The sequence below is a fragment of the Adiantum capillus-veneris genome, chromosome 11 (assembly GCF_014529385.1).
Source record: "Adiantum capillus-veneris isolate H3 chromosome 11, ASM1452938v2, whole genome shotgun sequence".
NCBI classification, from domain to species: domain Eukaryota; kingdom Viridiplantae; phylum Streptophyta; class Polypodiopsida; order Polypodiales; family Pteridaceae; genus Adiantum; species Adiantum capillus-veneris.
Window position 1 is genome coordinate 105,000,918 of NC_140941.1, and position 22,204 is coordinate 105,023,121.

Consider the following 22,204-nt stretch of genomic DNA (forward strand, 5'->3'; position numbering starts at 1 on the left):
ATTCACACAAGCACGTACATTTTTGGTAGCACCATTGCATGGACTCGATATGATTTTGGGAATGCCATTTCATCATGAATTTGACCCGTTGATTAATTATAAAACACGTACAATGTCTCTCACTCATAATAATAAAAAATTCTCTATCCAAGCAACACTGGCACATCAAAAATTTCCACTCCTCTCTCACACTCAAGCCAAACGAGCAATTCGAAAACAGGGGAAAACATATCTAGTATTGGTAAATCAAATTTCTGTTGAAACTGAAACTTCACGTAACTCCACACACGATGAATTTCTCTCACAATTTAAAGATTGTTTCATGCATGATCTCCCACCTGGAATTCCACCATCACGCCCAGAAGACCACAAAATTGACATCATACCGGGTAGTGAACCTCCTTGTAGAGCACCTTATCGTGTAAATCCTACCGCATACAGGGAAATACAAACTCAAATCACTGATTTACTTGACCGAGGCCTAATCCGACCTAGTAGTTCACCATACGGAGCTCCAGTACTTCTTGTCAAGAAGAAAAATGGAACATTTCGTATGTGTATTGACTACAGGGCTTTAAACAAGATCACCATTAAGAATAGGTTTCCTATTCCTAGAGTGGATGATCTACTAGACAAACTGAAAGGGGCAAACATCTTTAGCAAAATTGACCTTAAATCAGGATATCACCAAGTCAAAATGTTTGAACATGATGTCTACAAAACTGCTTTCAGAACACAAACTGGGCACTATGAATTTCTTGTCATGCCATTTGGTTTGAAAAATGCACCAGCTTCATTCACACGCATGATGAATCGAATTTTCATTGACCATCAAGATTTTGTGATTGTATTTTTTGATGACATTTTGGTATTCAGTAAATCTGAAGAAGACCATAAGCAACATTTAACACGTGTATTTGATCTGCTTGCACAAAATCACTTGTATTTAAATCTTGAAAAGAGTTCATTTTTTCAATCTGAAATTGAATATTTGGGACATATTGTATCGGGTAAGGGAATACATGTCGATCCAAAGAAAATTGAAGCCATTCAATCCTGGCCTAGACCCAAAAACTTGCATGAGCTACGATCTTTTATTGGTCTTTGTAGCTATTACAGGAAATTTGTTCGTAATTTTGCTTACAAAGCACATTATTTGACTCTCTTGTTGAAGAAAAACACGCCTTATGAATGGACTGATTTGCAAGAAAGCTCATTTAATGCACTTAAACATGCTTTGACTAATGCACCTGTATTGCAATTGCCTGATTTTGAACGACCATTCTTTGTGGTAGTCACTGATGCTAGTGGTAAAGGTATCGGTGCAGTCCTTATGCAAGATAACCATCCCATTGCTTTCGAAAGTCGTAAATTCAAACCGTCTGAAATAAAGTTCAGTACTTATGATAAAGAATTGACTGCTGTGGTACATGCATTGAAAATCTGGAAACACTATGTAATGGGTACTGACTTGATCATTAAAACTGATCAACAAAGTATCAAATATTTACTTTCTCAGCCTTTAATAGATGATAGACATATTAAGTGGGCCGCTTTTATTCAAAGTTTTCAGCCCAACATTCAATACCAACCTGGTAAAGAAAACGTTGTAGCCGATGCTTTGAGTAGACGACCCTCACTTAATCATCTATCAACCATTACGGGAACTTCATTTGACACTATGCCTGACACTTATGCACATGACGATGACTTCAAAACGACATGGTTGCACATGCTTGATAATTCTGTACACACATTTCTCGAATACACTATTCAAGAAAACTTCCTTTATTTCAAACAAAAATTGTGTGTGACTAAATCTTTTCGTACATTAATTATTGAAGAATTGCACAAACCACCTTATGCTGGACATAGAGGATTTGCTGCAACTTTTCAAAATTTATGTCGTGATTTCTATTGGCCTACTATGAGAATGGATGTTAAACAATATGTGTCCACTTGTTTGATTTTTCAAAAAATCAAAGCAGCTACAGGTAAGAAATTGGGACTTTTACACCCTCTCCCCATTCCTGAAAGACCTTGGGAACATATTTCAATGGATTTTGTTACTGGTTTCCCACTCACAACGCACAAACATGACATGATATGGACTATTATTGATCGTTTCTCTAAACAAGCGTACTTCGTTCCATGTAAGAAAACACTCACAGCACATCAAGCTGCACTTTTGTTTCTTAAGACTGTTTTCCCACATCATGGTTTGCCTAAAGTGATTATTTCTGATCGAGATTCAAAATTTTGTAGTGCTTTTTGGACTACTGTGTTTGAAAATCTTGGCACTACACTTGACTTCACTTCTGCATTTCATCCTTAATCCAATGGTCAAACTGAAGTCACAAATCGCACAATCATTGATTTGCTAAAGGCTTATGTTTCTTCTCAACCTAAGAAATGGGATGATTACATACATCTTTTGCAATTTGCATACAACAACACCACTCACACTGCCACGGGTAAGTCTCCATTTAAAATTGTCTATGGTCACTCACTTCCTACTCCTGCTTCACGTCTTTCTAATGTTGTGCCTGCCGCTGATGATTTCACTACTGACTTTCATGATATTTATGCAAGTGTGCATTCTGCCATTAAACACTCACAAGAACTTTACACCAAGCATGCTAACAAGCATCGCAAGGCACACCAATTCAAAGAAGGTGATCATGTTTTACTTCGCATCGAAAAACGAAGGATCAAAAGTGTTGATACTAATGTCTTTGTTAAGCTTGCTCCTCGTTTTTATGGACCTTTCAAAATTTCAGCTGTCATTAATGATGTTTCTTTTCGTTTAGAATTACCTGCACATTGGCACATTCACAATGCATTTCACATTAGTCTTTTACGACCATTCAGAGGACCCCTACCTACACACCACATTTACGAAGACCCACCTTCACTTGTAGACCAAGAAGAGCAACTCATCCCTGACAAAATAGTTGACCATGAGACCACCACTACATGCACTGGAATGGTTTATAACCGTTACCTTTTGACTTTCAAGGGCCACCCTAGAGAGGATGCCAAATGGATGCCTGAAAAGTTTTTTCGCAACTTTCCCAACCTTCTCCACACTTTCCATCACTCACGGTCCAGTTGATTTCTCTATTGAGCAACTGAGGACATTTGCTATCCCTGGTGGGAGGGATGTTACGAGACTGGGCACCCTCCTGTTGTAGTGGTTAACTGCAATTGGGATAGCTGGGCGTAATGGTTAATTATGTGTTGTCTATTTATTTTACTAATTGAGTTGATGATGATTTTGTAGAGTGGAATGCGGGGAGTTGATGAAGAGGCGACGACAATTATTCTTGGCCATTTTATAGTTGCACAGTATCTTAGAATCTCATTTCAATAAGCCACTATGGCTCTGTAAATATTTGTAGTGGGAACTCCCCTTATGGGTCATGCAAGAACTAATGAGCTTCACTCATTTACAAAAGTGAAGTGGTTGTAAAAGAGGGGCCTCAATTTTTGGCACCTCAAACTCAAAAATAATATATTAAATACCAACTCCACAAGAGAGGTGCCGTGGAGTTTGGGACTAGATTTAGGCCTTTCTCTTGCAGATTCTCTTCTCTACTCTGTTAAGCTATGGTTATTTTGCTGTGTACTCTCTAATCTAGTCTCCATCTCTTACACATCTCTTACACCTCCTTACAAGCTTGTCTATATCAATTCTCTGTTTACTGTGTGTGTGTGTGTGTCATAGTCTAGGTGAGTGTGTGTGCTTGGAAATTGGAAGAAGAGGTGGACAGTTTGATGGTGATGGCTTGAAAGCTTATGTTGAGTACTTTAAGCGGTCGATCTCCCCCTCTTCTCCCAACAATGTGTGTGTGTGTGTGTGTGTGTGTGTGTGTGTGTGTGTGTGCACCCCCGCCTGGCAAGGTGCAAACCAACTACACATTACATATAATGACTACCCGAACCCCAAGTGAGCACTGTGGAAAATGAGTGATTCCTTGTCTCAGTCCCTTTTCACGGCTCTCTGTTGTCTTCTCTAAAGGAAATTTGCAATCACTAAGGCAGAAGTGCTAGCTCACATGCAACATCTCTCTCTCTCTCTCTCTCTCTCTCTCTCTCTCTCTCTCTCTCTCTCTCTCTCTCTCTCTCTCTCTCTCTCTCTCTCTCGCACGTGCGCGTGCGCGTGCACACACACACACACACACACACACACACACATCTCGTCTCTAGCTATCTTTTCCTTGTTGCTAGCTTTTGTGCACATTCAAGATTTTTGCACAGACGTGTAGAGGCAGTTACCGCTAGCTACAGCTAGGCAATTGCTTGAACTATACTAATCTCTTTATACTACAACCTACTCTGCCACTTTTGCACAATTTCAATCGAAGGTACATTGTGCTTCTGCCACAGACTATGATAGTAGGGAAGGTACAAAGAGCAAGCCTGTGTGTGTACAGTGCAAGCTAAATCTCGCTGCAATGTTAGAGAGATAAAGAGAGTGATCTCTACAATGGAAGGAGGTCAAGGAGGAGCTGGGGAAAATGTCGCTATCATGCATCGCCTGGCACCGTTGTGCATGCTATGGGCGGCGTGGATGTGGATGCTAGTAGGTAGGAGCATAGGGGGGTGAAGATGTGGCCATTAATAGGCTGCATAATGGAGGAGTTGCAAAACTTCAATGTAGTGTACGATTGTTTTTTGTATTACTTCTGCCAACTGATTTCTGTTGTACCACTTCCGATTCCAAGCTAGACAGTGTTCCAGCCACAAATTTTGTTTTCAACCCTAATTTTTTAATGAAGGACCCTCTCTCTCTCTCTCTCTCTCTATATATATATATATATATATATATATATATATATATATATATATATATATATATATATATATATATATATATATATATATATATATATGTATGTATGTATGTATGTATGTATATTGTTTCAACATTCCTTCAATGCTTGAAAGAAGTTGGCACTTGGATCCTGCGTGTTTGAGCCCGCCTGCTTGGGATTGTGCATTCAGGATTTTTGCACGTAGGGAAGGTACGAAGAGAAAGCCCGTGTGTGTACAGTGCAAGCTAAATCTCGCTGCACTGTTAGAGAGATAAAGAGAGAGTGATCTCTACAATGGAAGGAGATCAAGGAGGAGCTGGGGCAAATGTGGCTATCATGGATCGGCTGGCACCATTGTGCATGTTTGGGGCGACGTGGATGTAGATGCTAGTAGGTGGGCGCATAGGGGTGTGAAGATGTGGCCAGTGATAGGCTGCATAATGGAGCAATTGCAGTTTCATAATGGAGCAATTGCAGAACTTCGGTGTAGTGCACGATTGTTTTTTGTATTACTTCTGCCAACTGCTATCTATTGTACCACTTCCAACTCCAAGCTAGACAGTGGTGCAACCACAAATTTCATTTTCAACCCTCATTTCCAATGGAGGACCCTCTCTCTCTCTCTCTCTCTCTCTCTCTCTCTCTCTATTGTTTCAACATTCCTTCAATGCTTGCAAGAAGTTGGCACTTGGATCCTGCCTGTTTGAGCCCGCCCACTTGGGATTGAATTTGCCATCTTGTGCAGGTAGCTAGCTTCTCATGTTCCTACATTTCCCACTCCCCGCATGGCACAACTACTCTACACGACCCATTTTCGTTCCTCTGCTAGGTGTGCTCAATAGTCACCATGTCCGTGACGCTTGTTCTCATTCATTTACCGGCCAAGTCCTTTGGAGTGGGTCTTTGTTTGCCATGTGGAGAGCTTTGCTTCCTCATTTATCTGCCAAGTCGTTTAGAGTGGGTCTTCTTTTGCCATGTGGAAAGCTTGAACATAGATGTGAATTTACTCATATGAGATATGTGATTTCAAAATGAGAAAAGCTCCTTAAAGTGAATATCTAGATGTCTTCCCAAGTCGTCTACTTTTGTTGGAGCTCATCAAACCATTAATGCCCTTCACTGTTAGGGAAAAATGTGTCTCAACTTAATATTGTGCCGTTTTTAATTCCAAAAATGCCGGTTGAGGGCAAGGAAAAAAAGGAGAAATTTTAGTCCCAAATAAAGAGAAATAGTATAAAAACCCAAAAAATAAACCTAATTTTCCTCTTGGTAAATTCAAGAAAAGAAAATTTGTATGTTTTGAAAAATGATTTTTTTGGAACACTATGCTCGCTTATGATCGTGCCACCCCTACCCACTCAACAATACCCTTATCCAATTGTGGGTCCAAATTGAATGTATTTTTGATCGATATCTCACTGGCACTACTTCCAAAATAACACCCCTTTTGCGCACACACACACACACACACACACACACACACACACACACACACACACACACACACATGCTGCTGACATGCACACAATTTCCTATGGTCTAACACCGTTATAAAGAAGGCGTCCGATTTCCAAAGAATGCGATCGATCCTCTGTATCGAGACAACCTTTCATGTAGACTCCTGAGTTTTACCCGACATTGGCGTTGCTTAGCAATTGCGGCTGCCAAATGAAGATAAATAATGATGGACAATCGCAAGGACAACAACGTCAAGCAAATGCCACAAAAATCTCTCTCTCTCTCTCTACCTGTGTTGTTGAGCTACAGTCTGTGTCCGGGGAGGGATGCCGAAGTCCTTCCCCCTTTTATTATAGTATAGATATATATATGTGTGTGTTTTTTTTTTGGTGGGGGGTTTTGTGGTGGGTTGGGGGGGGGGGGGGGGGGTGTGGGTTGGGTTAACTATAGCTAAAACTGGAATTTTTGGTTTGGTATTCTAAAACAAGAGAATGCAAGAAAAACCAAGACCGGTCGAGGATGTGAAATGAAAGGTGAAACAAAAGGATCTTCAATATTTTAAAATCGAAATAACATTTTAAAGTAAGTCTCAATAGTCATCGAAAACATTGAAAGTATGCCTAAGTAGACTCTCCTCTCAGGTTTGAAAACTCACAACTTTGCGAAACTTTCTACATTGCCTTGTTGGTGGAGGTCCTACCGTGCTCTTCAACTCATGGATGGCTTTCTTATTTTGTCTTTGAAAAGAAATAATGAAGGTACTTCACATCAAGCCTTCAAGCCTTCAAAAGTGTTTGAAAACATAAGGAAATTGGAACTCTTTCAGGATGAGGGCTTGAAATTGGGGTGCCAACTAGGCCAACATTTCAAAGGGCTTCAAATGTCAACCAAAAAGCGAAAGCTTTTTTTAACCTACCAAGCTACATATCTCCTTGAGAGTTTGAGAGTTTGCCACAATATCTCCCTTTTTTCAACCTACCAAATTACATATCTCCTTTAGGGTTTGCCATAATAGCAAAGTCTTACATGAGTACATGAGTGTGACACATGCTTTTATATGTGTGTGTGTATGCATATGCATATGTGCGCGCACACACACACACATACACATACATATATATGTATGTATATGTGTATGTATATACACATACATACATATATATACATGTGTATGTGCACGTTGATCGGATATCGTTTTATAGTAAAGCAACATTTGGACCCTAGTATTCGATCTTGACGCAAAAAAGGGGAGAAAATATTGTAGAGTTTTGAGAAGAGAACACACGATTTGGATTGGCCATTGTCGTTTACACTCCATCATCAAGCAATAGCTCGGTTGGTAAGGTGCTTGGATAGTGTCCTCAAGTTCAAGTATCGATGAGTCTATCCTCATTGATGTAACCCTGAGAGGAGCTATGGTGTGCATCAGTGGGTGTGTGAGTGTCAGACCTCATTGTGCAAGTAAAATACAAGCGATGAATTATAAAAACAAGGCGTCTAGAGAGAGACGTTGGCACTGTCTTTCACTGCAACTGAAGAGAGAGAGAGAGAGTGAGAGAGACAGAGAAGGAAATTAAAAAGAAGAGAGACTATAGATTAAAAAGGAGAAAAATACAACATACCTTCCAAAAATTGGAAGGGTGCTCCGTTGTACACTGACTGAAAATCTATCGCATTTACCCTTTCTTTTTGCCGAAAGGCAGTGCCAACGACAAGGTTAAGAACTTGCAAGAAACACACAAGGGCCTATTTGGGTGTGTGTAGAGAGAGAGAGATAGAGAGAGAGAGGAGAAAAAAAGAAAGAGAGAAATGAACCGCCTTGATTGTTTAATGCGTAGACCTTGGCTCGAAAGGCCACCTAAAACGAGTAAAGAGGCACTCGGACCCCCAAGAGTCGAGGCAAAACGGCTCGAGTTAGTGTCATAGTGAGCTTTCTTTTTGCCATGCTCACTAGCAAACAAGGAAGCACTGAAATAATAAAGTCGTGACAGTAATTGCACATGGGCAAGACATTTATTGGTAAGCTTGAGTAAAATGAAATTGTCTAGGCTCAACTCAAAATAATAGCATCCTCCTGCCTACACGTATAAAACGCCTACAAGTATAAAATGCTATGCCTGCTCCCACAAAAGAATGTTCACAGCAGAGAAGCCATGGCACCTCCAGCGCTACCCATCAAATGCAAAGGTTCTCTCTCTCTCTCTCTCTCTCTCTCTCTCTCTCTGCGCGCATGTGACTCTAACGAAGTGATTGCCGGCTTGCAGCTGCGGTGGCATGGGGAGCGAATCAGGCACTGGTGATAGAGGAGATCGAAGTAGACGCACCGCAGGCGGGCGAGGTGCGCATTCGTATCGCTGCCACTTCCCTCTGCCACACCGACCTCACCTTCCTGGGCGTCGAGCAGGTACAAAGCCTCGCCCCCTCTCTCTCCAGTTCCCGAATGGTAGGAAAGAGCTCTCTCTCTCTCTCTCTCTCTCTCTCTCTCTCTGTGGAATTATTAACTGGTTAAAATTCAGAAATCCTAGCTAGGTTACGTACGAACTTGCCTTGAAGAAAATTCTACAAGCATGGAATTAAAATTCAATTATAGTTGCGACCCATAATTGAAGGTTAAAATTGGGAATGTCAAAATCTTTGCTCTTCAACAAGGATATTAACTGCTAATATGGGTATGTCCCTTTTGACCTTCTAACTCATTCTAACTTCTCGCTCTCTCTGATGTGTGTGTGTGTGTGTGTATATATATATATATATATAGAGAGAGAGAGAGAGAGAGAGAGAGAGAGAGAGAGAGAGAAAAAATAAGGAGAGGAAATTGAAATAACTCCCAAGCATGGTAGACTGGACGTCCCAGTTCTCTCGGATAGATCTTTGAATTCTAAAAGATCTTTGAGATCCCTTGGTATTTTGCCTTTACCATGTTAAAATCTTCTCGTCTTCTTCCTCTCTCTATGTACGTGTTGTCTGTTGGTAGCTTGGTTATCCCTTTTGAGAGAGAGAGAGAGAGAGAAATCTTTAACATCGCAAGAGAGATCTCTCTCTCACCAAATTGGTACGATTGTGTTTTACGGATGTATATCGTCACATTTTAATATCTATATTTCTCCTTTCATTCCAGCTTCAATTTCCACGAATACTTGGACACGAAGCAGCAGGGTATGTAAACATCTTCCAAACTTATTTTGTGTGTGTGTGTGTATGTATCTGTGTGTGTGTGTGTGTGTGTGTGTGAGAGAGAGAGAGAGAGAGAGAGAGAGAGAGACAATCACAAGAAGTTCTGGACAAATTCTCACAATAATTCCCGCATTGTGACTTACCTCAACATCATGAGCTTCTATGACCGCATACCTAGCTAGGTGCGATTGGGGGCAGGGGTATGCGGTGCCTCTCAAGCAGAAGCTCATGATGTTATTCATTGTATGAAAAAACACTGGAAAAGACTCTGTTTTCCTACATGAGAAAATTTCTAAATGTTCTTGTGAATGTGGCCTATGAGACAAAAACATCATTTTTGGATATCATAGCTCAACAAAAATGGGTAGAAGTAAGAAAAAGTTGAAATAGCATCTAAAACTAATGCTCGAAAATCGTAAGATTTGCTAGATGGAAACAAGGTTAAGAATTTATGACGATCTCACAAGGGCGTGTGCGAGAGAGAGAGAGAGAGAGAGAGAGAGAGAGAGAGAGTTACACAACATTTCTCACTCTTTCTATATGCACATAGGATTGTGGAGAGTGTAGGTGAAGGCGTGGATGATTTGAAGGTTGGAGATCATGTTCTTCCTGTCTATCAAGGGGAATGTGGGAAATGCACTCCGTGTAAATCTCAAACCAACAACCTTTGTGAGGAATATTGGCCTTTCCTTAAAACAACCATGATGCTCCATCCATTGGACCAAAAGTCAAGGTGAACGTTTCTAAATAATTATTTATTTCTATATAATTTATCTAAATAATGGAATAGGTTGTACCTTTTAACTTGCAGATTGATTTTTTAGGACCAACCTTAATTTTCTAGGACCGATCTTGCTGAAGATTTTTCACTTTTTTTGGTAATGTTATTATATTCTGAACTTTTTCAGCCCTCATGGAAAATTATGAAAAAAGGCTAGGAAGGTCAGCAAAAAGAAACTTTCTTGTAAATGACCAAAAAGAAACTTTCTTGCAAAAAGAAACTTTCATTGTAAGCAAGGCCAAACCGATTCCGTTGGGATGAAGATGTGTGATGAAATCACGAGCCATGCCCATGGAAAAAAGTGAAAAAATACAAAGCGTGGTTTATCGAGTCATAAAAGCTAGTGGTAACCATAACCTTCTTGCCTATAATCAGACTATCAATACCTCTCACGGTCCCAAAATGATGTTTTATTTTGTTTTCACAAATCTCTAAATCGTTTGTAGAAATGCACTGCCAAGTCTTAATGAGTGGTAAAGAACCACAATAATTATTTTTTTTCTATGTTAATATATATACAAAAATTTACAAAATAGCTCAAAACTCCAAAAAAGGCTTTTTTTTTCTCAGCTTATAGAGCATACATCACTATAGTCTTTTTCCTTTGGTCATGCCAATAAATGAAAAAACAAAATTTCACGTAATTAAGCATATCAAAAATTTTATTAGACTGGAGAAACATCTTACAAAATAGCTCAAAACTATAAAAAAAAAGGATTTATTTTTCTTACCAAAAAGAACATACATCACTATAGCATTTTTCTTTTGGCGACGACGATATATAGGGATAGGTACTCAAGCATGATGAAGATTTTGTTCAATTGTGTAGTTAAATTGTCATGTAGGATAATGTGCCTCAACATTGAGTGATCTATGGATAGCTACCTTTTGCTCCATGCCCAAGTGCATCTTGATGCTCCAAATGTGTAGAGTGTATGTTGTGGAAGTATATGAGTGTGTGTGTGTGTGTGTGTGTGTGTGAGAGAGAGAGAGAGAGAGAGAGAGAGAGAGAGAGAGAGAAGAAGAAGAACAAGAGCTAGAGAATCTAGAAAGTTCTCATGTGTTTTGACTAAGAAGAAGAAGAAGAGAATCTAAAAAGTTCTCGTGTGTTTTGACTATGCAGGTTTTCCATAACTAGAGAAGGGAGAACTCAACCTATCCTTTCTTTCTTCACCTCCACATTTAGTGAATACACCGTCGTTAAGGCCGACTGTTGTGCCAAAATTAGTGAAGAGGCCCCACTTGACAAGGCTTTTCTAATGTCTTGTGGTGTTTCAACAGGTAACAACATCTTCATTAATCTATGGCACCAAATTAAATCTTTGCATAAGAAATTACATAGAAATTTTTAGTTGATATTCCCTAGCACAATAAATTTATAGAGATGTTTGTAGAAAGCTCATTTTATTAGATTCTAAAGCATTACGACTCATTATAAACAAAATTTCATCTTTGGGCTTGATTTTTGTTTTTTTGCTTTTGTAAAAGACTATACATCACTATAGCCTTTGTCCTTAAGGAGGCCAAAGTAGACAAGACATTAAACGAAAATCGTTTGACTTTAAATTGCTAAACTTTTGATTTTTTTCAACATCCTATGTGCCATTCAAAAGGATCTTAATCTCTCTTGGAAAACACAATTTATAATCAAATGTCTACAAAGGTGGGGCTATGCATCACTTTTATAAGCTTGGACATGTTGCAGGGCTAGGTGCTGCTTGGAATATTGCAAATGTTCAAAAAGGATCTACCGTAGCTGTCTTTGGCCTTGGTACCATAGGATTGGCGGTTAGTTCTCTCTTAAATAGTACAAAGAGAATCGTTCTAGTCATTTTGATTAACCATTTGTCTAACAGGTTGCAGATGGGGCTAGAATTGCAGGGGCTTCAAGAATTATAGGTGTTGATATAAACCCTAGCAAGTTTGAGCTAGGTAAGATACTGAAACTCTAAAAAACTTTGTTCATTCTGTGCACCATTATATATCCATAAGCTCTTTTTTTGATGATGCAGCAAAAAAGTGCGGTGTCACAGAGTGTGTAAATCCAAAGGAATATGATAAACCCGTACAACAGGTATGAAAATGCTTATTCCAATTTTTAAAATGCATTGAGATGTAGTTGATAAGTATGTTGATACCAATAGCTCTTTTATGAATGGACTAGGTATTGCAAGGCCTAACAAATGGAGGTGTAGACTATGCCTTTGAGTGTGCGGGGAAAATGGAATTAGTGGTAGCTGCTCTAGAAAGTACTCAAGAGGTAGATGACACCCTATTGTTTCTTTACTAAGAGTTTCAAGGTGTTTTGGTTGCCCTCCATGATGGGATAAAATGCACAATAGTATATTTGTGCTCTATCAAGGTAAGAAAATGTATTCATTTTTGTTTGTTGTGTATAGGGACACGGCAAAACTGTTGTTGTTGGTCTAGATACTCCCGGAAGCAAACTGATTTTGGATCCTACTTCCCTACTATGTGGAAGATCAATCATGGGATGTGTATTTGGAGGTTTCAAGGGAAAGACACATGTACCAGGTCTTGTTGATATGATCACAAAAAAGGTAACTACCTTTCCTTTTTTCATACATAAAAGTTATGGAATCTTGGGTTTTAAAGTGGTTGTAAGTTTTCATTTGAGCAAGCAGTGGGGAGGTTTTGCTATAGAAGGTATAAAATTTGCTATTTCTATCTGTGTATAATTATTGACTACGTTTGTGTACCATAGCTAACATAGGCTAACATAGGCCATCACCATTATGTGACTTACTTTAAAGTTCTAAATTGTATCAATGTTGCTATGTTAAAAAAGCAGCTTTAAAGTAAATGTGTGTATACACATCAATACATAATTTGACTTTCGTGCATGTATGTGCAGGAGGTGGTTGCAGAAAATTACATCTCATGTGTTCTACCATTTGAGGAGATCAATAAAGCCATTGATTTGCTCAAAAATGGAAAGAGTTTAAGATGTGTATTGACCATGTCTTAGAATACCAACAAATGTAAAATTTTACATTTAGTTTGAGTCCAATTTTGGGATTCATTTACCTTCCCCTGGTTCCAATCTTTCTTATAGAATCATGCATAACCATCCAATCTCTTATTTTAATGAAAAGAAGAAATCAAAATTTTTAAAATAATTATGTCACCCTCTCTTATGCTTACAAAATACTATGAACAATAGCAACAATAGTCGTATCAAATCACTTTGCAAAGCTCCACTGTAATCTCAAGCACTCTAAATGAGGGTGAGATCTTGCAATTGTGAGTGGATGTTTTAGATTCATCACAAAGAAATGTACTAGAAGCCCTCAAGCACTAGATGTGCCTTGAGGAGCCAGTGGATACAAAAAGGAGCTACATAGCCCCAGACTCATAAACGTAATTCTAGAAGCAACATTTCGTGGTGTTATTTGCTTGGTTCCACTCGTCAGATTTTTCTTGTTTCCAATAGATATGATCATTTCTCTAATTTGACACATCGGTTCCTGGTCCTCCATACCTTTTTGAAGTAACAAAAATGAACAATTTGTGTGTAGATTAACAGAGCTTGGTTCTTCATACTCTTCCCTCCTAAGATAAAATCTTTCTTGCAAAGACCAATCCTCCAGGTCCTTTGTATCCATTTGCAGATTTTTCTAACCAGTCCTCTTATAGCCACGTAGTCCTTGAACAAGTGAAGATATTAACAAGTGAAGAATATCTTCACTGGGCAATTTGCATCCTGATCACCCATTTGGACCCATCCCTCTGGCAAGAATCGTAGTGCCTATTGGAATAGTCCCCCCAAAGTACCTGCCATAAGAAAAACTTCATCACTTGGGACCATCGAGGGTCCCAAGTGTTGCTTGCAACCATCTCACAGGTAGATTCTGGCCATTGCTTAGCCCATTGTGTATTGAGAAGGGAGATACTTTATTCACCTTTACCCTCCTCTAGAAGGGGAGGGCACATACTCCCACCGATGCATCAGTTTGTCCATGATCCAATCTTTACTTGTGAGTGATTCTAACCTCCATTAGGGCCCCCAAGTGGCAAAACACTTTTCTTTTGAGACAATCTCACCTAACCATTTAGTTGGGTCGAACGAGTCTTTGTTTTTTTGAGGGGGAGATCAATCTTGATTTTCTCAACATTACACTTTGAACAGGAAGCTATGGCAAATGCTTGAAAAATCTCTAGAGTCTTTCTAAGCATTTCGGCCTTTGTTTCCACTATAGACAGTACTATGCAAGCAATTTTGTCCTTTTATGAATTTTTTTTGTCAGTGTAATTTTTTGAAAAACAGGTCCCTTACAATTCTCTTTGGGTTGTGCTACATAGCACATGTTAGTCTTACTTTTTTTTCCCTCTATCCGAGCAATTTTCACATCAGGTACAGTCAATTGCCATGGCTGACAACAACACAGATGTTTTCAAGATGTTTGTTGCTGAGGATAAATTGGATGGGGATAACTACCCAATGTGGACTTACATGATGGCACATGTTCTTGTGTCAAAGAGAGTTTGGAATGTTGTGCAGGGCATTGATATATGTCTGTCTTTTGTGGATATACGCATGTTGAGGATATATGCATTCATATATGTCTGTCTTTTGTGGATATATGCATGTTGAGGATGTTGCAGGTTCTGACAGGTCTGCTACTACTAGAGTTGTTTTGTCGACGATTGAGAAATCTTGTTGGGATGTTAGAGATGCACATGCTCATGCATTGGTTGTATTATTTGTGAAGCACACTGGTACTCCTCACATTCGCTCAATAAAATAATCAAAACAGGCTTCGAATACTCTGGCTAACCTTTATGCAAGTTGCAATGAGGCTAAAATTGTATTGGTGTGTAAAAGCTGGAGTCAAAGATTATGCAAGAGGAAGATGACATGGAAACTTTCCTTGTTGGTATCAAGGATATTATTGAGCAATTCATTTTTGCAGGCGAAGTCATTTTTGAAAGCTCACTTGTGAAGACTTTTCTTGATGCATTACCAGATTGTTACCAGGCTTTTGCTTGTACTTGGAGACTTATGACCCAACGAAAACCTGAAGCTATCAAGTTTGATGCATTATACACATTGTGTTGCAAGATTCACTTTCAAGAAAGGACATGGCTAAAATGCAGTTGAACAGCCTTTTGTTGCTGCTCAAAGAAAAGGTGATAATATCAATGTAGCCACTTCTTATGGTTCTTCAGTGAGTGAAATATCACTTGTTCCTATTGCTTTTGTCGATAGCAACTCGTCTGGAACTTTTGGTGGAAAGGAATAGAAGAAGATGCGTTGCCATTATTAAAAGGGTAATGATCACTTGCCCTTGAAGGCAAAGAAGGCTTGATCCACTACAAGTGCATCTATTAAAGAATCTTGTGGGAAAGGAGAGTGTTTTGTTGATGTAGAGTGGGCATTGAGTGCAGAGCGTACTTATGATCCTTTTGTCCATGATGCATGTATGTTAGTTTTTGTAGATTCATAGGTGTGGTACTTTGATAGTGGTGCTTCAAAGCACATTACTTCACATCATGACTTGTTTACCTCTCTTAGGTTTGTCCCTCATGGGAATATGGCACTTGTGCCAACAATGCCTCTTATTCGATCAAGGATGTTGGAAAGATTGTGCTAACTACTGCAAGTGACAGTTCTTTCACACTTGTTGATATACTTTACGTACCAGGGATCAAAAAGAACCTTTTGTATGTATCTGCAGTTGCAAGCTGGTCGTGTTGTCAAATTTGTGGATGATAGATGTACAATTCATGATCTTAGTTTGGTGATGAAATAGCTGTATCTAGCATTTTGTGTTGTAGACTGTATAAGCTCACTTTGTATGCTAATGTATCAAAAGTTTTGCTAATCACGTGCTATTGTACATATTTTTTGAGTGAAACCCTCCAAGTGCAAGGATAAATGTGTACACATACATATCAAAAAATGCACCTTTTGCAAAGGGAGATTTTGTGAGGTTACTCTTTGCTAAATTCAAGCTCGCTTGCTGCAAGTAGTTACACTTGATGTCCTGTGCAGAGGATGGGAAAAACTAGTAACAAGGGGTTCTAGATTTTTGAGCTCGTGTCGTGGGAAATGCAATTTGTGGCCATAGTAAAAATAATGGAGGAAGTGATTTTGTGGGAGCCTATTCTAAAACAAATGAATTGCAAAATAAGTTCCACTAAATATTGCTTCAGAACTCGTGCAGAAAAGGACAACTAGGAGACAACGATGCTGGCAATGAAATAATGCAAGTGGCTAGATAATAATGTAATTGGTGGCAACAAATTGAGACTCACCAATCTACGCAAGTGATTAATGTGGCATGAGCTCACAATTTTTGGCTCCAAGGGAAAAACAAAAAAATGAGCTGAAAATAAGACTCGACACTTAAATGAATGTTGTGAGTAGCGAGCTGTAGAGTGAAGTTGGGTCAAGGAAATGCTGGCAAGAATGTGCATGAAGTTATGGCCTCACTAGTGGCATGGTGGTCTCCTCCAGACCACGGGTAAAATGGAGCATGGATTTGAGGGCTAGTAGCAAAGCAACGAGCACATGCGCATAGTAGGGATAGGTTTCGGTAGTGCATAGCCTGAGTTGGAAGCCAATAAGGATCCCACCTTCCGCGAGTACAAATTGCGGATGGCCTTTGTGGCCTTTGACTTCCCTTTATGTGTGGTTCCCACCACTAAAGCACATACAAATACACAGACTCTAACTCTCTCACACACACCTAAAAATAGGGAGGCAATTAAGAGAAGTTAATGGTCTTGATTTAAAAAATTGAGCAGTTTGTAGCAAGCTAAAAAACGGAGGGATTTTGAGATCTTAATAGGATAGGAAAACAAAGTGCAATTGAAGCATGCAGAACCTCTACGAAATGGCATCGATGAGCACATTCCACACATAAATTTCACAAGCAAATAAATAATACAATGGGAGAAATGCTCATGCAAAATGGACTGAAAATGAACACAAAGAGACAAAATAATTGAAAATTGCATGCACACGCATGCACACACACGCACACGCACACACACACACACACACATGTTAAGTATGGATCTTGATTTACCCCTTGTAATTTTTTGTGTTAGAAATGCACATTTGTAAGGCCCCCATTATGAGGAGAAGCCATCGTGCGTGAAGAAAAACAACTCGCCGGAAAATAAAATCAATCGCCGGAAACCAAAATTTTCACGCCGCCGGAATATTCCTTTTTGCCAGAATATAATGGCAGGACGGCGATCGGGAAGTGGTCAAAAAACGACCGGTCGGTTGTCAATGGCCGGTGGCCGATGGTCAAAAGTCAATGGCCGGTGGGTGGCTGGTGGCCAATTTCAAAGGAGGACTTGTCTTCTCAAGGGCGGCCACACATGGGCGGATTGGAGTGTCCGACTTGGACTTATCTACACAAGGGCGGCTACACATGGCTGCCTCTCATGAGAGAGGGCAACCCTTTTGGCCTATAAAAGAAGTCCATTTCTACACACATTCAATAGTGTGAAGTTGATGTAACAAGGTGGGTGTGAGGTGGTGAGAGTGAAGCAAGGCGGGAGCTCCAAAAGGATATAATCCCTTTGTAATCTACTTCTTGTTTTGAAGAACTAAAGCCATTGAGTGACTTCTTTCCCGTGTACATAGCCCACATTGGATGAACCACGTATATCATGTGTACTATCTCTCTCTACTCTATAATCTCTTGTGTGTGAAAATTCTCTCTCTCCATTAAAGTAATCTACTACTTAGATATGTCATATTTCCTAACAACTGGTATTAGAGCAAGGTTTGCTCGTAGCTAAAGTATCTCAAGAAAAGGAGTCCTTGAATTGAATGGGAGTAATGGCGGAGGAAGGGAAGCTCAAGATTGAGAAGTTCAACGGTAAAAACTACCAACATTGGAAGATGCAGATTGAAGACTATCTCTACCAGAAGGACCTCTATTTGCCACTAGGCGGTCTTGCAAAGAAGCCCGCAACGATGGTAGATGAAGCATGGATTGTCCTTGACCGAAGGGCACTGGGAAAAATCTGGTTAAGCTTGGCGTCAATGGTGGCCTTCAACGTTTTGGAGACGAAGACCACGGAGGACTTGATGAAGTCAATTGATGACTTCTACAAGAAACCATCGGCATCCAATAAGGTATTTCTCATGAAGCGCTTATTCAATCTAAAGATGGCAGAGAATGGTTTAGTTGTAGAACACCGAAATGAATTTAACACAAACATAAGTCAGCTTCTATCGGGTGAAAATAAATTTCGATGACGAAGTGCGAGCTCTCCTTATACTATCGTCTCTACCGGATAGTTGGGACAACCTTGTGATGGTTGTAAGTGATTCTATTTCTGGCACAAATACTCTTAAGCTTGATGATGTTGTGGGTGCTCTCCTAAGCAAGGAATTGTGAAGGAGAAGCACAGGAGAATCATCAAGTGTTGCACTGTTAGTGGAAATAAGAGGAAGGCCTAAGGAGAGGTTCAAAAACCAAAAGGGTCGTGATCGCTCAAGGCGGAGCAAGTCACGCACAAAGTCAGTTCTTGAATGTTGGAGCTACAGCAAGAAGGGCCACGTTAAGAAGGATTGCTGATCCAAGAAGAAGAAGAAGAAGTCGGAGTCTCAAGACAACAAGCCAACATTGGAGGCCAATGTGGGAGGTAAAGTGGAGCAAGATGCTCTAATTCTCTCATTAGACAATGTGTCTAATTCTTGGATAGTAGATTCCAGGGCTTTATTCCATGTGACACCACATAAACAACATTTCCAAGATTACACCAAAGGTAATTTTGGGTATGTATACTTGGGAGATGATGAAGCTTGTGAAATTGTCGGCAAAGGTACAATTTGTGTCAAAATTGCTAACGGAAATGAATGGAAGCTTAAAGATGTTAGGCATGTTCCTTCTCTTTGCAAAAATTTGATCTCTACAGGACAACTAGACGATGAAGGTCACAACGTTGCATTCGGAAGCGAACGGTGGAATATCTCAAAGGGATCTTTGGTGGTTGCCAAGGGAGAAAAGGTTGGTACACTTTACTTGTGTACTGTTAGCACGTAACCTTCAGCTTGTGCAACAATTATAGAAGTCGATAGTGCGGTGTGGCACTACCGGCTTGGGTATATGAGTGCCAAAGGAATGCAAATCCTTCAAACAAAGAAGCTTCTACCAGGTTTGAGAGAAGTGGACTTTGAGTTCTGTGAAGATTGTGTTTATGGTAAACAAAAGAAGGAAAAGTTTCAAAAATCTAGAAATGAAAGAAAAAATAAAAAACTTGAGCTGGTTCATTCTAACATTTGGGGTCCTGCAAGTACACCATCACTTGATGGCTCATTATACTATGTAACATTCATAGACAATGCGACTAGGAAAACATGGGTTTCTGTAATGAAGAATAAATCCGATGTGTTTTTCATATTTCAAAGGTGGAAAGCCTTTGTGGAGAATGAAACAGGTACTAAGGTTAAATGCCTCAGATCTGACAATAATGGAGGCAAATATTGCAGCCAAGCTTTTGAAAGCTTTTGTGCTAGCAATGGCATTCGGAGGCAAAGAACAATCCTAAGGACACCTCAAAAAAATGGCATCTCCGAAAGGATGAACATAACAATCATGGAGCGAGCACGAAGCATGCGGCTACATGCAGGCCTACCGCTTGAGCTTTGGGCAGAAGCTGTAAGTACGTCTGTGTACTTAATCAATCGGTCACCCTCAACGGCATTGGATGGGGGAGTTCCAAAAGAGGCATGGACTGGTAAACCAGTGAATTATGTATTTCTCAAAGTGTGTGGGTGTGAGGCTTTCATGCACATAGATAGAAGTCTAAGATCAAAGCTAGATGCAAAGTCCAAAAAGTGTTTCTTCATTGGCTATGGAGAAGGTGACTTTGGGTAGATGGTAAAATCTTAAGGAGTAGGGATGTAATTTTTAACGAACAAAATATGTACAAAGATTACTTGGAAAGAAAACAAACAAAAGAAACAGGTGATGAGTACATGGAGCTTGAGGATGGTGAAGACTCAAGGACGACAAGCGGTGACAATATGCAACAACGTCAACCAAATGAGGAGCCTCAACCTATTCCCTGAAGATCTACAAGAGCAATTAGACCTCCAAAAAGGTTCGTTCCTTCCTTCAACCATCTCTTGATCTCAAATTCTGGAGAGCCGGAATCATATTAAGAAGCTATGCATCACGAATCCAAAGAAGAATGGATTAAGAGCACGCAAGTGGAGATGGACTCATTACATCGCACCCAAACATGGGAGTTGGTTGAGTTGCCTAAAGGTAAGCGAGCACTTCAGAACAAATGGGTGTATAAGCTGAAGGAAGAAGAAGGTGGGAAGAAAAGGTACAAGTCTAGGCTTGTGGTAAAAGGGTTTTCTCAAAAGAAAGGTATTGACTTCAATGAAATATTTTCTCCTGTTGTAAAAATGAAATCAATTAGGCTTGTCTTAAGCCTTGTGGTTGCTCATGGTCTAAATCTTGAGCAAATGGATGTAAATACGGCATTCCTTCACGGTGACTTAGAGGAGAAAACTTACATGTTTCAACCAAAGGGGTATGAAGTAAAAGGTAAGGAGAAAATGGTTTGCACATTAAAGAAAAGCTTGTATAGTTTAAAGCAAGCATCAAGACAATGGTACTTGAAGTTCGATCGATGGATGCTGGATGATGGATTCACAAGATGCAACTCAGATCATTGCATCTACACGAAGAATATGGGAGATGGGAAGTTCATCATCCTAATGTTGTATGTTGATGACATGCTGATTGCAAGTGCAACATGCAGGACATCAAAGACCTAAAAGAGGAGCTATCTAAATCTTTTTCAATGAAAGATTTAGGTGTTACAAAGAGGATACTTGGTATGAAGATATCAAGGAACGGGACGAAGAAGACAATAAAGCTATCTCAAGAGGATTATATCAAGAAGGTACTAGAAAGGTTTGCAATGCAAAATACGGTTTTTACACCGTTGGTTGGTCACTTTAAACTAACCAAAGATATGTGTCCAAAGACACAAGAGGGATATAGACTATATGTCTAAAGTTCCATATGTTGCAGCGGTAGGCTCTCTTATGTATGCTATGGTTTGGACAAGGCCAAACATTGCACATGCAGTGGGAGTTGTAAGTAAGTTCATTGACAACCCAGGTAAAGAGCACTAGCAAGCTGTGAAGTGGATACTTAGGTATCTAAAAGAGACAACAACAAATGCTTTGTATTTTGGAGGAACTGATATTTTTCTAGAAGGGTATGCTGATGCAGATATGGTAGATGATAAAGATACTCAAAGAAGTACTATTGGCTATGTCTTCACGGTTGGAGGCTGTTGGACGGGAGAGACTCACACACCCATGAAGTGCATGCAGACACTACCTAGATCAACAAAATGTCAATCGAGGACATAGATGACACGATAGGCACACAGAGGAAATCTCTTAAGCTTGTCAGACTGAGACCATCCTACACATACAACACTCTGGAAGGCCAACTAAACCACAATCAAGAACCTCACTGCCCTCAACTACACCACCTAGCCACATACACACATACGGAAGGTAACTCACCTAATCATGCCAGAATCATACGAAACTGAAGGAACACCATCCCCTCACTAGGATACACCTGTCCCTAAGCTTCTACACTCAAAACCCTCACTCTAAACCCATCTGCGGAAAACGCGTAGGATGACAGAGCCGAATTTTGAAAGTGCCCGAAACTGAAATTTATGAGTACCTATGCGTAGCTTATGTCGCCACGATTCTATAGACTACTAGCACGCAGAAAACAGACATCCTTTGATACACTTACGGCCACAAATAGCTCGTAGATGCGTCGGCGTGTGCGCTTCGTCTCGCGTGGAATGCTTGGCGTTGTCGCGTAGCTCTCCTCGAGCCTACAACAATGGTGCAGTCGGATCTCCAATGTGTTGAGCGAGCCGGGCGTAGTGAGAGGATGAAGCTCACGCTCACTCTCTTTCTCTCTCACACACA

General features: G+C 39.9%; 1 protein-coding gene across 1 annotated transcript; it reads left to right on the forward strand.

Moving 5' to 3' along the window:
• Positions 1 to 8,428: 8,428 nt before the first annotated feature.
• LOC147447775 (alcohol dehydrogenase 1-like) lies at positions 8,429 to 13,370 on the forward strand. Its single transcript, XM_086523490.1, has 11 exons — positions 8,429 to 8,462; positions 8,540 to 8,679; positions 9,394 to 9,431; positions 10,000 to 10,182; positions 11,354 to 11,511; positions 11,936 to 12,018; positions 12,087 to 12,162; positions 12,243 to 12,304; positions 12,395 to 12,490; positions 12,630 to 12,791; positions 13,106 to 13,370. Exons 1-11 carry the CDS (start codon positions 8,429 to 8,431, stop codon positions 13,217 to 13,219), a joined length of 1,146 nt encoding a protein of 381 aa, XP_086379616.1. The 3' UTR covers positions 13,220 to 13,370.
• The last annotated feature ends 8,834 nt before the right edge of the window (positions 13,371 to 22,204 follow it).